This window comes from Eleutherodactylus coqui, chromosome 2, assembly GCF_035609145.1.
Source record: "Eleutherodactylus coqui strain aEleCoq1 chromosome 2, aEleCoq1.hap1, whole genome shotgun sequence".
Taxonomy (NCBI): Eukaryota; Metazoa; Chordata; class Amphibia; order Anura; family Eleutherodactylidae; genus Eleutherodactylus; species Eleutherodactylus coqui.
This window is the reverse complement of record NC_089838.1, coordinates 210344719-210359927: the sequence shown is the minus strand read 5'-3', so window position 1 is coordinate 210359927 and position 15209 is coordinate 210344719. Positions and strand designations below refer to the sequence as shown.

At 40.6% G+C, this 15209-nt stretch overlaps 1 protein-coding gene across 1 annotated transcript in view; it reads left to right on the top strand.

Annotated features, from left to right (window-relative positions):
* The window catches only part of RORA (RAR related orphan receptor A), a 62292-nt gene extending 47563 nt beyond the window's left edge, over positions 1-14729 (top strand). Inside the window, exons 4-10 of the mRNA XM_066592397.1 lie at positions 3235-3615; positions 5328-5449; positions 6297-6429; positions 7608-7715; positions 8761-8871; positions 10926-11038; positions 12201-14729. Coding sequence (XP_066448494.1) covers positions 3235-3615; positions 5328-5449; positions 6297-6429; positions 7608-7715; positions 8761-8871; positions 10926-11038; positions 12201-12365 — 1133 coding nt within the window. The 3' untranslated portion in view covers positions 12366-14729. The remainder of the gene's footprint in view (positions 1-3234; positions 3616-5327; positions 5450-6296; positions 6430-7607; positions 7716-8760; positions 8872-10925; positions 11039-12200) is intronic.
* Positions 14730-15209: the final 480 nt, after the last annotated feature.

Here is a 15209-nt window from a genome sequence, read left to right as displayed (position 1 = left end):
TTTATCATGGAAAAATAATTAAAAGTTAAGCTGGAACAGCAGAATTGAGTGTGACTTTTCACAGCTAGAGCAATTAGGTTCACGTTCACACATGGTGGATTAATTTCTCCACGTTTCTGTAATTGGGGTTTAGGGTACGGAAAATGCGACAACGTGTGTGTGTGTGTGTGTGTGTGTGTGTGTGTGTATATATATGTATGTATATATAATATAATATTTTTTTTATTAATAAATTGGGCAATAATTGCAATTATTTACTATTGTTACAAACCTCAGAAAATACACATTTTCAATGGTTTATTCAGGATATTTCAGCAGTACATACAGTATTTTAGTGAACTTCCTGTTCTATAGAACATCAAGCCCCTTTCATTTTATTCAGACCACATTAAGTTTAGGTAAGCCAAGGCAATAATCACACATGCTAGTATACAGTAAAGTGTGCTGGCCAGACAAAAAGTGTGTGGCAAAGCCACATTTATCTAACATAACTACAATTCTGCTGTATGGTTTTGCCCAATTTGTACAGATGAAACATGTAATTAAACAGGGGTTGTCCCGCACTGAACTATTGATGACTTATGCTTAGGATAGGTGATCAATAGTTGAGCACCATGTGGGACCATTGCTGACCAGCTGTTCCCCAGGCTTTTGTGCTCATGTACTGAGCTGGTTTTTGCATGAATAGTCAGCTCTGTTCTCACTGCAGTGGCCAAGCTTGGTATTGCAAGCCAAATTTACATTCACTTCAAAGGTAGCTTGCTAGTAATACCTGTAAAGCCTGGCCAATGCAGGGGAAACAGAGATATCTGCTTCCTGTAAAAATTAGGTCTGTACATGAGCATATTGGTCAAGAGAACAGATGATCAGCAAGGATCCAGGGCGGCTGTGATACTCTTCATAGCCTATTCTATGGATAGATCGTCAACAATTTACAGCTGGACAACTCCTTTAATTCTGTATTTAAAAATGTGCCAATTTGCTGTTAAAAAAAAAAAAAGCTCATGTATGCCACACAGTTTGTATGACACAGTACCGCGGTGTGTTGACACCATAAGACCACACTTACCTCTGGTGCTAAAATGGCGCAATCTAGCTTTACGCAATGAAATTTGCTTTATGTCCTGCAGAGAAAGTAGGGGGAAAATGGATTAAGACTGGCATTCTAAGCGCCAATCTTAAAATGATTTCCGCCAGTGCACCTAATACATGAAGAGGCACATGGCTCTTCATATAATAGGCACATCTCAGCACCTCTGTGTGCCTACATTGAAATGTATTTCATGTCTGACCTGGTACACATTTCTGGCATAATTTATACAGTTTCTGCTGTAAATTTATACATAAATGTGTCAGTTTGGCGCTGCACCCCCTCTCAACAAGCCCCACACACTTTTTCCAGAGGTGCTGATGGCGGTGCGAAGAAAAGTCACAAATCTTTGCAGATATATCCACTTGCACAAAAGCGTATAACGTTTTTACTCCAGAAACTGGCGTACATGCTTCTATGATTGCCCCCCATAATGTTCAAAATAGAGGCCAGCTCAGTGGTTATCATATGAAAGGGGTTCTTTTAATGGCCAAACATAGTAAAACTGCTTCTACTCACCTCTCCTGGCTCCCTGCATGTCCTTCTGCAGCTTCATTCTCTGTGCCAGGCTTGTGTCTACAAGCTGCGGTCAGGCTGTGTACGGGATGTCCCATGCTGCTGCAGGCAATCGGGGAACTCCACGTTTGAGCACTGAGGCCTGTGATTTGCTGTACAGATTGTAACCTTCTGTAAACGGGCTACTGCAGCTTATAAATACAGCATCACGAGGGAGACCCGAAGCTGCTGGCGGGGGACTTGCAGGGGGCTGGGAGAGGCCATGGAAGACAGTTTAAAAAAATATATATATTAATGTAAGGGAGTGGTAATATGTCGCACTTGTGATATTTACATGTATTCATTCAGGTGTTGTGTGAGTTAGGGAGCTTTGGATAGACATATATATTGGCTAGGCACATGCATGCAAGGTGGAATTGATATGCGAAAGTTAGTACGAGCGTAAGCAGTTTGAGGGGAGAAGTTGGGGTGGGCTACTACTGTGCAGTGAAGGGAACACAAAAAAACTGTAGCTGTGTTTGTTCCTCAATGCTGGTTCTTAGTCTGTAAGCACTCCATGGGTGTCTCCAGCCTGTACGGTATCTGCTGGTATGACCAGTTTTCAGTTTAATTAAAAAAATTAAAGCACTTTCAGAAAAACAAGAAAATGTGTCATCCATATCCCTATACACCCTCCGGTCTGCTTTAGGGCTTATTCACATAAGCGATGCACACAAAATATGCGTGAAATATGAAATCCATTCTCTTGAATGGATTTATTCGTATGAGCAATCTTTTTTTTTTTCCTTTCTTTTCAACGCAGCATGCTTTATCTTTGCGCGTTCCCATTGTTTCCAGTGGGACCTTCAAAGACCTCGTATACCGTGCAATGTGATGTTTCCCATTGAAATAAATGCGCCTCAGGATCGTAATTTCACAGAAGGGATGCGAACGTTTTTTAATCAAAAACCCTTCGCAGTGGCATAAAAAATGTATGTTGGCAAGGGCTCGCCTGTGTGACTGTAGCCTTATAGGGAACATTAGGGATGCATGATGCACTGGTTCTCGCTGAAAAAGGGGAATTCTTTAACTATTTCAGGATTTTAAAACAGTGCCCTATTAATATTATCTTGTTCAACAAGTAAGTGAAAAAGTTGGCAACAGGTAAAAAGTTGAAGTTTTAAAACGGATTGATTTCCAAAACCATTTTAATAGCTTGTAGGAATTTGAATAATTCAATGTGACTTCAATAAGAAGTTTGTTGATCTTGAAGCATTTATCAGTTCTCCTCATAGCCAGCAGGGGGCAATGCGGGCGTGTTTTTATATATATATATATATATATATATATATATATATATATATATATATATATATATATATATATATATATATATATACCTGCCTGCCTGCCTGCCAGTCTTGCAGTGAGATTATTCTACTGTGCTTGCAGTGTTTCCAGAAGGCAAATATCTCATGATCAAAATAAAATTGAACTCTTCATTCACCAGCATTGTTGACAGAATTGCGTTTTTATGTACTAACAATGATTTGTGAAGTGCTGTGGAATATGTTGGCGCTATATAAATAAAGATTATTTACCATAAATAACCCATTCAATATAATTGTACTTTTCTCTACTTTCTATAGCTGTAAAGTTTGGCCGCATGTCCAAGAAACAGAGAGATAGCTTATATGCCGAGGTGCAGAAACATCGCATGCAACAACAGCGAGACCACCAGCAGCAGCCAGGGGAGGCAGAACCACTAACTCCTGCAGGATACGGGCTGACAGATTTACGGGATGACCTGGGGGGATACATGGAAGAGCACACACCAGACGAAGGCAAGAATGAGTCAGCAGTAAGCAGCTTTTACCTAGATATCCAGCCATCTCCAGATCAGTCAGGCTTGGACGTCAATGGAATCAAACCAGAGCCTCTCTGTGACTACACACCACCATCATCCTTCTTTCCCTACTGCTCATTCACTAATGGAGAGACTTCCCCAACTGTATCTATGGCAGAACTTGGTAAGTTGCAGAAGGGATAAATACTGGAACCTCGATTAAAGTTTAACCTACTTGCTTCAGTCTTTGCTTTATGGAATTGGTCGTAAGTGGACATATTAGAGGGCAAAATGGCCTTTGTAAAAACTGCTTGTTTTCATAATGTTATTTTTAATTACTAGGAATAAGAATCGTAGGGGTTTGCGTATTTGGGTTACACATATAATATCAAATTCCATTCTTTTTTACCTATTTCGATCAATATGTATCAGGAAAAGATATGTGAAAGTCAATATAACATCCTCCAACACTAAAACCACCTAATACAGTGTAGGTTCCCTTTGTACCACAAAAACAACTCTGAACAGTCAAGTCGTTGACTCCACAAGACCTCATAATGTGTCCTATTGTATCTGATGGGTAAGGTAAAGTCCCCTGGTGAAAGCACCGAGTCATGACTGGCTCCTCGGGTGACGTCACATTGTGACATTTTCTTGGCAGACTGTTTTCGTAGGGTGGTTTGCCGTTGCCTTCCGCAGTCATCTTTTACCCCCCAGCAAGCTGGGTTCTCATTTTACCGACCTCAGAAGGATGGAAGGCTGAGTAAACCTTGAACTGGCTACCTGAACCATAACAAGACTTGAACAGCAGATCCTTGAACTTTGTCGTGTCCCTCCAACCCATTCATGAACAGTTTTTGCAGTGTGGCATTCTCGTTCTGAAAGAGGCCACTGCCATTAGGGAATACCATTGCTATGTAGCGGTTTACTTGGTCTGCAACAATATTTTGGGTAGGTGCTAAGTGTAATACATGATAAAAACTGCTCGTGTAAGAGAGATGTCCCCCTCCCCCCCCCCCCCCCCCCCCATGAATGATAGGACCCAAGGTTTACCAGCAGAACATTTCTCACGCATCACACTGTTTCTGCTAGCTTGTCTTCTTCCTATGCTTCATCCTGGTGCCATCTCTTTCCCATATAAGTAATGCAGACACACCTATTCATCCACATTATGTAAAAGAAAATGTGATTCATCAGACCAGGCCACCTTCTTTCATTGTTCCATGGTCCAGTATAATACTCACATGCCTGATGCAGGCACTTTTAGTGGTGACCAGGAGTCAATATGGGCACTCTGACCATTTCATGGCTACACAGCCCCAAACCCAACAAGCTGCCATGCACTAAGCAGGTTTTCACCTTTCTATCATAGTCCGCATTAACCTCTTCAGCAGTTTGTGCTACAGTAGTTCTGTAAGATCGGTCCAGATAGGATACACATCAGTGAACCTTGTGCGCCCATGACCCTGTTGACTCCACCAGTTGTCCTTCCTTGGACCACGTTTGGTAGATACTAACCACTGTAGACCAGGAACACCCCACAAGACTTGCTGTTTTGGAGATGCTCTGTCCCAGCTATCTGGCCTCATGTCCACGAACTAACTGCTCACTTACTGCTTAGAATTTCCCACGTCTTGACAGAAGCCATTGTCATAAGATAATCAATTTTATTCACATCACCAGTCAATGGTTTTAATGTTACGGCTAATCAATGTATAATAAATCTAATACATCTAAATCATGTAAATTTCAGGCAAAGCAATTAGTCATTAAAATGCCTTCATTGTGTTTTCATTTGACATTCATCTTTCTTACTTTCAAAGGTTACAGTTTAGAGGAAATTGTACTTGTCATTCAGATGTTCTGACTCCTCTCCTTTTTCTTTGTCATTGTCAGAACATCTTGCTCAGAACATCTCCAAGTCTCACATGGAAACCTGCCAGTATTTACGTGAGGAGCTGCAGCAGATAACATGGCAGACCTTCCTCCAAGAAGAGATTGAAAGTTACCAGAGCAAGGTGCGCACTTGGCACGAGAGAAAGCTTCTACGTTTAAGGGGATTCTCTGGTACTTTTACCATTGATGACCTATCTTCAGTTGATCCACAGGGGTCTGCCACTCAAGATCCAAGCCAATCAGCTGATCCCTGGGCCCGCTGTCAGTGTGGACAGCACCGTCAGCTGTGATACTGCAGCACTGTCAATGGTAGCTGTGACTGCAGTACCAAACCGGGCCACTGCAATACGGACAGCACTATGTGCTTCCAGTGCCGTCTCTGCTGAATGGATCAAAAGATGATCGGAAATTCCTAGCGGTGGATCCTTTCCGATCAACTGTTAATGTCCTATCCTGAGAATAGGTGATCAATAGTAAAACTACAGACACATTTGTAGTATATATAGTGTTTCCTTTTATGCTTTTTCTCTATTTTGGATCCACTCCTGGTTTGGCTAAAAAAAAAAACGCATTTGAAAACTGCACCAAATCTGAATTCTTACAGTATTGCAATGTGCGGCGTTACCTTGTTATCTACCTAACCCACCTGATTCTGTATATAGATGTTTCCAGCTGTCACTGAGGGCTAGATATCGAGGGGAGAGATGTGATTGGATAGTTTGTCTTTTGTCTGACGTTTTTTTATAGCATTGTAGTAGATATACAGTATGTTTGACTATTTTGAATATTAATCTCGATCTGTTCCAACTGTACCAACTCATAAGTTCAGCTTAAGGCAACAATTTGTAGGGCACTGATGCCCCCTGTTGGAGGAAAAATAGTATTACACAAACTTGCAGAGCTATAGTCTTATGTAAAGTGCATACAATAAGAAACATATTGAGTATTGCCTTGTGTTTCTCTATACAGCAGCGGGAAGTCATGTGGCAGCTTTGTGCAGTAAAAATCACAGAGGCCATACAGTATGTGGTTGAATTTGCCAAACGCATTGATGGATTCATGGAGCTGTGTCAGAATGACCAGATAGTGCTACTGAAAGCAGGTTCGTATATATGAAGGGGAAAACATAATGGTGAATTACATCTAAAAAGGGCTGTAATAAAAAATGGGAAAGAGATTTTGATGCAAACAAACATAATTCATTCATACAACTAAAATGATTAAATCTGCTGCGGATATGTAGCAAAAACCGCTTCAAAATCTGCACCAAATTGTGCAAATGTTGACCTGATTTTTGGTTTGGATCCGCACCAAAATCTGCAGTACAAAATGTACTGAGGATTGTCATGCAGATCCGCACAAAAATCTGCAACATGTGAATGTACCTTCATAAAGCGGTTTGGGGGCCATTTTTTCTGCGCCACCTACACTCCCCCAGCTCTTTTTATTGGAGCATCTAATACATGCACTCATAGAAAAAAACTTTTCTGTCTTATATTCTTCAATTAGCTAAGCCAGAATCTTTAGTTAAAGGGGTCCTGTCACTAAAAAAGGAAAATGCTATACTTATCTATTCCTCCCCTATCATTCTACTTACCAGATCTTCACCTTCCTTATCTTCTCCTGTCTCCTGCAGTCCAGGGGGTCACTTCACCTCCAGCTGCCTGATTCTTCTCCTTCCTGTGAGGTTACGTACATTTGGTTGGCAGTCTTCCAATGTACATTACCTCACAGCTCACAGGCCAGCAGGAGGACTGCCTATTTTCTTCAGAGATTGCTCATGCGAGTGATCTCTGAAATAGATTACAATTCCTTCCTAGGCAGTGAAGCTATAGCACAGGGATGTGACCTTCACTGACCCAGCCGAAAGGAATTAGTGATAAGCAGCCCTCATAGCAAGCTGGGCCCAGCCTGCAGTGAGCTGACCTGGGGCACTGGAGAAGCTCAACCAGGAGAAGATGTGATAAGGAGACAGACAGGGAATGAATAGGTAAGTTTAGATAACTTTTTTTTTTAATGACAAAACCCCTTTAAATGTTTGTATGATGCGAGTTGTAGCCCCTAAAAAAAGGTCCAAAAATCTTAGTGGGTATAGAGAGCAATGCCTGTCTATATGTTCAGTAAGGACTGTTGTATTTAACATGTATGTAACAATTGTTAATGTTCTGGCTATGTACATGAGGTGTTATAAAACAGAATTCAGTGGTGTAAATACCAAATATACGGAGTAACAATATATCTACAAAATGTAAATCTGTTTTGCCTTTTTTGCTATTCCAGGCTCATTGGAAGTGGTTTTCATCAGAATGTGTCGTGCCTTTGATTCTCAGAACAACACGGTGTATTTTGATGGCAAATATGCAGGCATAGAGGTCTTCAAAGCTTTAGGTTAGTGCCAATGTGATCTAATGTTATGTTAGATTCTTCCTTCCATACACTATTCTATATTACCCCCACAGAAGAAGAGATTGGCATTTAATAGTGGCACATTAGCTGCTAAACTTTAGACTGGCATAGCATGTTGGCCATTTAATGCTACATACTATTTTGCACCACATTGATTCTACGGTGCGGCAGTATGTATACATCAAGCTGTTCCACTGTAATACTTTCTGTAAATGCCTACTGGCCAATGCTTGTGCACATTCACCATGTGATTCGTGATGATTCAGTGCCCGCAGTAAGTAGATTCAGCATCCTATGTCTGAGTCTGGTTATCAGGTTCAACTTTAGATATCAGCCAATGCCAGTTATGCTGCATTTAGACACAATGATCATTCCGTTTTGCCTGTTTGAATTAAGTCAATGACTGAACCACAAACAAGTTAGTGTGGTCAGAGCTCGCTGTACGGATGTCACATCCTGGTAGCTGCTCATCTGGCAGGATCGGGAAACGCTACTAATGGAGAGACATGGGATCCGTAGAGTCTCATGTGGCACAGAGTGCTAAGGCAGCAGAAATGAAGTCTAAGCTCTCGCTTACAACCTCAAGGTTGCAAGCTCAATCCCCGCTTGGTTCAGGTAGCTGGCTCAAGGTTGACTCAGCCTTCCATCCTTCCGAGGTTGGTAAAATGAGAACCCAGCTTGCTGGGGGGTAATAAATAAATTACCTGAAAGCGCTGCGGAGTAAGTTGGCGCTATACAAATAGTGTATTTATTTATTTTTTATTCTTGCTATAGTCTTATTTCTACTCCATTATTTAGTAGACGATTACGTAGTATTTATATTTTGATTTCTGATCTGATTTATATATATATATATATATATATATATATATATATCTATATATATATTATATGTTACTACATTTTAACTATCAGGCAAGTGCCCAAGTACATTAGTATTGTCCTAGAGAATGAAGAATGCCATGTGTCTGATGTAACTGAATATGTCTTACTGTTTTGAAATATCTCTTCCCCATTTCCACTGCAGGTTGTGAAGACTTCATGAGTTTTGTGTTTGAGTTCGGGAAGAGTTTATGTGCGTTGCACTTGACAGAGGATGAAATTGCTCTATTCTCTGCCTTTGTGCTCATGTCAGGAGGTAAGTGTGAAGCATGAGTGTGATAAGTGGACAGTATAGCTACTGGACAGAGCTGGAGGTGCCTTGGCTTATTTGCATTAGGAATAAAATAAAACTAACTATAATACTTTGCAGATCAGAATTAAATATATTTATGACTCCTTTAGTATTAGAATACATTTCATCTGGTTGGATCTTTTTCCAAACCAATGTTCCTCAACATGCTGTACTTCAATTGACCTTTTATGTATGTACACACTGAGTAGCATTAACCTTTTCCAATCCACTGTCGTCTTCCGATGTAATCACTAAGGACTGTACAGCTCCGATGTCGGAAGATGTCTGACAGGGTATGCTTGCACTATTTTGCCAGTCGCTGGCGCTGATCTGAGTCTCATCGTGTAGTTACTGGCTTTAGCCAGCAGATGGCCTCGTTGTTTAATGGCAAAAACAGTAACTTCCCTAGGAAGAAAAGTGAACACCCCCTTAAAGCCAAGTTATGTTTACAGTATGCAATTTATCTTACAATGGTAGACAATGAACAAAATCTGCAATTATGCAGCATACAGCAAATTTGCTGCATGTTTCAATAAAAGAATAGCTTTGAATCCGCTTATAGGTCCAAAAGTTTTTCTTGGAGGAGATGTATATGTAATGGTGTTTGTCTATTGACTAGCAATTCAGTACCCGTTTTCTGGGAGCTGTAGGCCGCCTGCAGACGGCCGGGTTGGATCCCCTGCGAGAATTCTCGCAGCAGGATCTGACTTGCATCCCTGCAGGGACCAGTGCTGCTCTCACCTGCTCCTCATAATCATTTAGTTAAATGTCTGCATGCTCTGAAGGACAAACAATAATTCGTTCAGTTTCTGTAGGCATAAAAATCAAATGATGATCAGTCCGTGTATAAAGGCGTCTTTAAAATATAAACGACTGCCTGTTTGCTGTGAATAAAGGCAGGCGGCTGGAGAAATCTCCGGCCCGCTTCACATCCGTTCACTGAGCGATCGTCACTCCTATGAAAGTACAATATCTATTATTGCTGTGACGGCTGTTGGGCGCTGAAGCACCCAGCAGTTGTTCCATGCAATAGGACCCTTAGAGAGGTTAAAAGTAATGTCATCAGAAAATGACATATTATATAAATTACATTTTTGTGTTAAAAATATTTTTTAAGAATTTTGGGGGGGAAATTTTTTTTTTTTTTTAACCTTTCAGTTATAATCTGTAATTAAAAAACAAAACAAAACCTAAATCCTGTATTTTTCAAAGTAACCATTGAGCCAAATAATGGGCAGATACCTGCTCTTTTATTGGAAGCTTTGCATCAGTCAACTCAATGACAGTGCACATCTCCAGCCCCTTTACCTTCTGTATCACCCCACTATTCGTAGTATGTAAGCTCGTTGGAGCCCCTCACCACTATTGTATCAATCAACTGATTACTATATGTAACCGTGGTTTTGTAACTTTTGTATTTTGTCTTTCTGTATTCCCCCTGTCTATGTAAGCGCTGCGGAATATGTTGGCGTTATACAAATAAAGTTTATTATCACAGACAGGATTACAGTGAAGGGTAACACCTATATGTAGATAACAGGATTTACCATTCACAATAGGTTATAAGCTGTGACTATTTACTCCCCTCCTTGCAAAATGACCTCTGTACATGTCACAGAGCATGTCTAGAACAGTCTCCCATACAAGTCAATGGGTCAGCTCCTGTCTATTGTGTGAATGGCCCATGAGGCTGCAGTAATGCATATTTCTAAAAGATGGTGGCCCCCATAGTCTTGTATAGACCGCAGAATAAAATATTGTACAGCCAGAAAATAAAAACCGATTAGTAAAATGAAACCTTGTTTTAATTAATGAAAACATGTTGATATTTCCTTTAAATGCCTACTTGACCCAAGTGATGAGTAAACAGATCTTGTACTGTTTGGCTGACCACATTGGGAAGGTGGGGCACAATTGTTAGTTTTCTTGCCAAATGGCACCAAACTTGCATCAATTGACAGTCTTCTAGTTTAAGAATATATAGACAAATTCCAAACACTATTTAATATTTTTATTAGATCGTTCATGGCTGCAGGAGAAGTTGAAGATCGAGAAACTCCAGCAGAAGATCCAGCTCACACTGCAGCATGTTCTTCAAAAGAACCATCGTGAGGATGGAATCCTTACAAAGGTGAGCTGGCATCTTCATATCCCCTTCATTGTAGCTTGTGCTTTTCTGAAAATGAATCCGACTGTTGAGCAGAAGTTGTAGGATGTCTATATAGCATGCACCATGTTTGATGACAACTTGTGCCAGCTATTACTTCATTCCTTGTTGACATCCCACTCCACTTTTTGTGTTTTATTTATGATGCACCACTGGCTCCTTTTTGGATCTGTATACACTGAGGTCATGATCATTACAGATCATAATGGATCTGTCAAACTTCTCATGGATCTTGTAAAATGGACATCATGACATCAGTGTGAACAGCACCATACCTGTCTGACTGCCCCATCTTTGTGATGGGCAACATGGTTTTTGCTATATCTATGTTTTTCAGCCAGAAGAGACACTCATAATTCAACTAAATTCAACCTAAAGAGGTGATCCAGAACTCTAAATTGATAGCCTATCTGTAGGACAGGTCATCAATATTAGACCGGTAGAGTTCCGACTCTCAGCCCCCCCACTGATCAGCTATCGGAACGGGCCGAGGCACAGCACCATACTTTTAGTAGAGGCTGTACCTGGTATTCTAATTCATTACAACGTTGTTCCACTCCAATTAATGGAATTGCGTTGTAATCCCAGGTACAACAACTACTAAAAGCACTACTGTGCTGTGCCTGATCAACAATGAACGGAATGTAGCACTCATTGAAGCCTCTTCAAGCAGATGATTGGTGGGGATGCCAAGAGTCCTATCCCCACCAATATTATAATGGTCAGTCCTAATGATAGGCCATCAGTTGTAAAGCCCTGGATAACTTTTATGTACCCAACTACTGTGTATTAAAACATTGTAAAATAGATTATGTAATGCACAGTCCATTCTTTACCACAACTTTTGTTTTTTTACCATCTAGTTGTGTGTAGCTCTTTCTTGTAGTTATATACATCTACTCCATGGGCATTTACTCCGAATAACATTGGAGAGCAAAGCTTGTAATAAGCGGATAATGGACACAGTTTGTTAACAGGAGTAATATAAAGCTAACCTGCCGCAGAAAGTAATTAGGCTATTTACGTTGTCTGGTATTTTTATGGTTTTGTATAATTAAACTCCAGGGGTTGATATTGTTTCTTATTAAAAAAAAAAACTTTGTTGTAATTTTTTTTTCTCTTCCAGTTAATATGCAAAGTCTCCACCCTGCGTGCGTTGTGTGGGCGTCACGCAGAGAAACTCATGGCGTTTAAAGCAATATATCCAGACATTGTGAGACATCACTTCCCTCCCCTCTACAAGGAACTTTTTACCTCTGAATACGAGCCAGCCATGCAACTGGAGGGATAGAAGAGTCTGCGGTTGACACCTGGAATACATAACCGTTTCATGAGTATAGTCGTGCACACACTCGTGTATGTGAACATGAGAAAGAGGAACCAAGACACTTTACGCAAATCTGGGTACTGGAGGAGAGGGGTGACATGCAGAGACATTTGTCCTTGACCTCTCACCCCCCCAGGGATATTGTTTACAGGATGTTTTGGAGAGAGTTTAAGGACCAATCACAAGGCAGGCTGGTAAGAACCACACCTGCATTTTTAACCATGAGACTTCTGAGGTCTCTAGCAATACAAGCAAAGTAATATTTATATATAAATATATGTATTACAGGGTACTTGGGCATGAACATTTATATGGCTAAAGAGATCTTGTTTAAGTGTAGGGGCCGGATGTAGGCTTCTTCTGGTATGTTTCAATATGGCACTTTTTTGTTTTGCACCTTTTTACTAATTCCTACTGCTCTTCTCCCTTTGTTTAGTGAAATGTTTTTGTTTGTTTTTCTCTTTTTTTTTTTCTTTAAAATTTGTATTTTTGTGTGCACATCAGGAAATCGAGACTTAGTGAAAAGCAATAGATTTTTGGGAGTGCGTTGGAGCGGTTACTGCTGCTGTTTTTTTGAGGGATTGGTTTAGGGAAAGGCTGGTCCAAATAAACTGTTTACGTTTCCCATAAAGATGGTACCTACAGGGTTTAAAGTAGGCCCTGTGTCATGACAATGGGATGTGTAACCAGCCAGGTGTTTGAATACATAAAGGAGCAATTGCTATGTAAGACTGCAATAGGATGGACAAAGCACATCTGCCATTGATTCCACCTGTCTCATTGTGTCACATTGTATTACCATTATAGGACAGGATCATGGTGAAATAATGCAGATGACTTTTTTTTTTTTTTTTTTCTTTTCAATCAGATCAAACTTTTCACATGTTTATTTCCACGAAATTCAAGTAGTTTCTAGAGGAACAAATATGAACTGAAAGCCTTCTACTATCTTATTTCACATGAATCTGATGCGTTTTCTTTGTTTGTAGAGGTAAATAGCACTATGTCAATTCTAGCAAGCCATTTTATACTTCATATATACAAAAACCCCACTAGACAGTCTTAAGTTGAATTTTTTCACCTTATTCCAGAACTATATTTAACACACAATTTCTTCCAAAACTAGACATTCCAATAACCTACTTGAGTAATCCTATCACCTGATTCACGGGTGCCAATAGTTGTTAAAAACTGATATAGTATTGATTCGATCAGCATTTGGTTTGAATAACTTTTTGTATTGAGCAATATATATTTTTAGCAGTTTAAAATGAACTGTAAGGAAACCCAAGTGTTCTTCAAATTGTAGAATCTGATTTAATGGTTATTTGGCCCTATTCACACTTCATCAGAACACATACATTCTTACATCATAATATGTATTAACTATAAATGACTATATATATACCCCCTATAGTAAATGACAGCATAGCATGAATGTAAGGAAAACTCTATTTTATAGAGCCCACAAAGTAAACAAAGATACTCTATACTTTGCAATAAGATAATTAACTTGACGGTGATCGTTCCTGAGTGCCCTGTCCATGTAACTACTAGACATAGCTTACTGTCCTGGGAATTAATCACATCAAGCTCCTACTAATAACTTTGGCCTCTCCTTACATTCACCAGATCCCCATGAACTGCTAAACAGCATTATGATACTTTGCTATGCAGCTTCATTGCATTAAAAGGCCCTTCTGGTTTAGTACATTGCAGCTTTGGGCTCTGTTACATAAAGCTTAATATGTTCATCAAGCAAACTGGGCCAGTTTTCTGGCACAAAAGTGGCAAATTTTGGTCACACTACCGTATATTTGCACTATTTGTGACTTTTTAAAAAACTTTTTAACTACTTTCATTACTTTTGAAAAGTATTGAGAAAAAGCACAGTGTTAAGTGTGAGGGGGCCAGGCTAGCATCGACTTGCCTTATAGCAAGCATAGTTTTTCTGGAACCTCTTAATAAATTCAGTACGTCTTACTCCAGCGCACATTGGTTTCAGGCTGGTATATAAAACACCAGTCTTAATAAATCTTCCCCAGTGTGTCTAAGATCAGATTGATTTAGTCTGGCCAATTCTGCTTCAAGTAGAATGATAGGCCCGATCATGAATGTTGTCCATGGCTTTCTACTAACAAAAAAAAGCATCATCCTCTTTCCCATACTACTTCTTTATTTTCTAGGAATAATATCCAAAAAACATTAAAAAAACACTGTTAGGTTGTTTTGTAGCTATTTACAATCAAACATTCCTTATAAAAAAATATCACTTGTGACTATAGTATCATTAGTTATTGAACATTAACTTTCTTTCAGCAACTTAAAGGAGATGTCTCGAGGAAGCAGTTAATTTTTTTTTTTGCCCAGTCCCCCCCATTAAACACACATTACTAAGCCCCCCTGTAAATGACATTTCTAGCTGGTTCGTACTTACCGTTCCAGCGTTTCAGCAAGTTATAAAAGTTTCCTCAAGATGGCCGCCGGCTCTTTCCCAGTCGCTCGCTGCAGCCCGACGTGCGCGCTCCCGAGACGCTGCCAGCTGTGTCTCCATGGCAACCGGACGCATCGCAGCCGCCGACCAGACGCCCCGCAGCCGCCGACCAGACAGCAGGTAACCGGCGCTAGCCCCCGGCTCCCCAGCGCTAGCTCCCCCGGCGCAGCGACAGCCCCCCCCATCGCAGCGACAGCCCCCCCGGCCTAGCGCTAGCTCCCCCGGCGCAGCGACAGCCCCCCCCATCGCAGCGATAGCCCCCCCGGCCTAGCGCTAGCTCCCCCGGCGCAGCGACAGCCCCCCCGGCCTAGCGC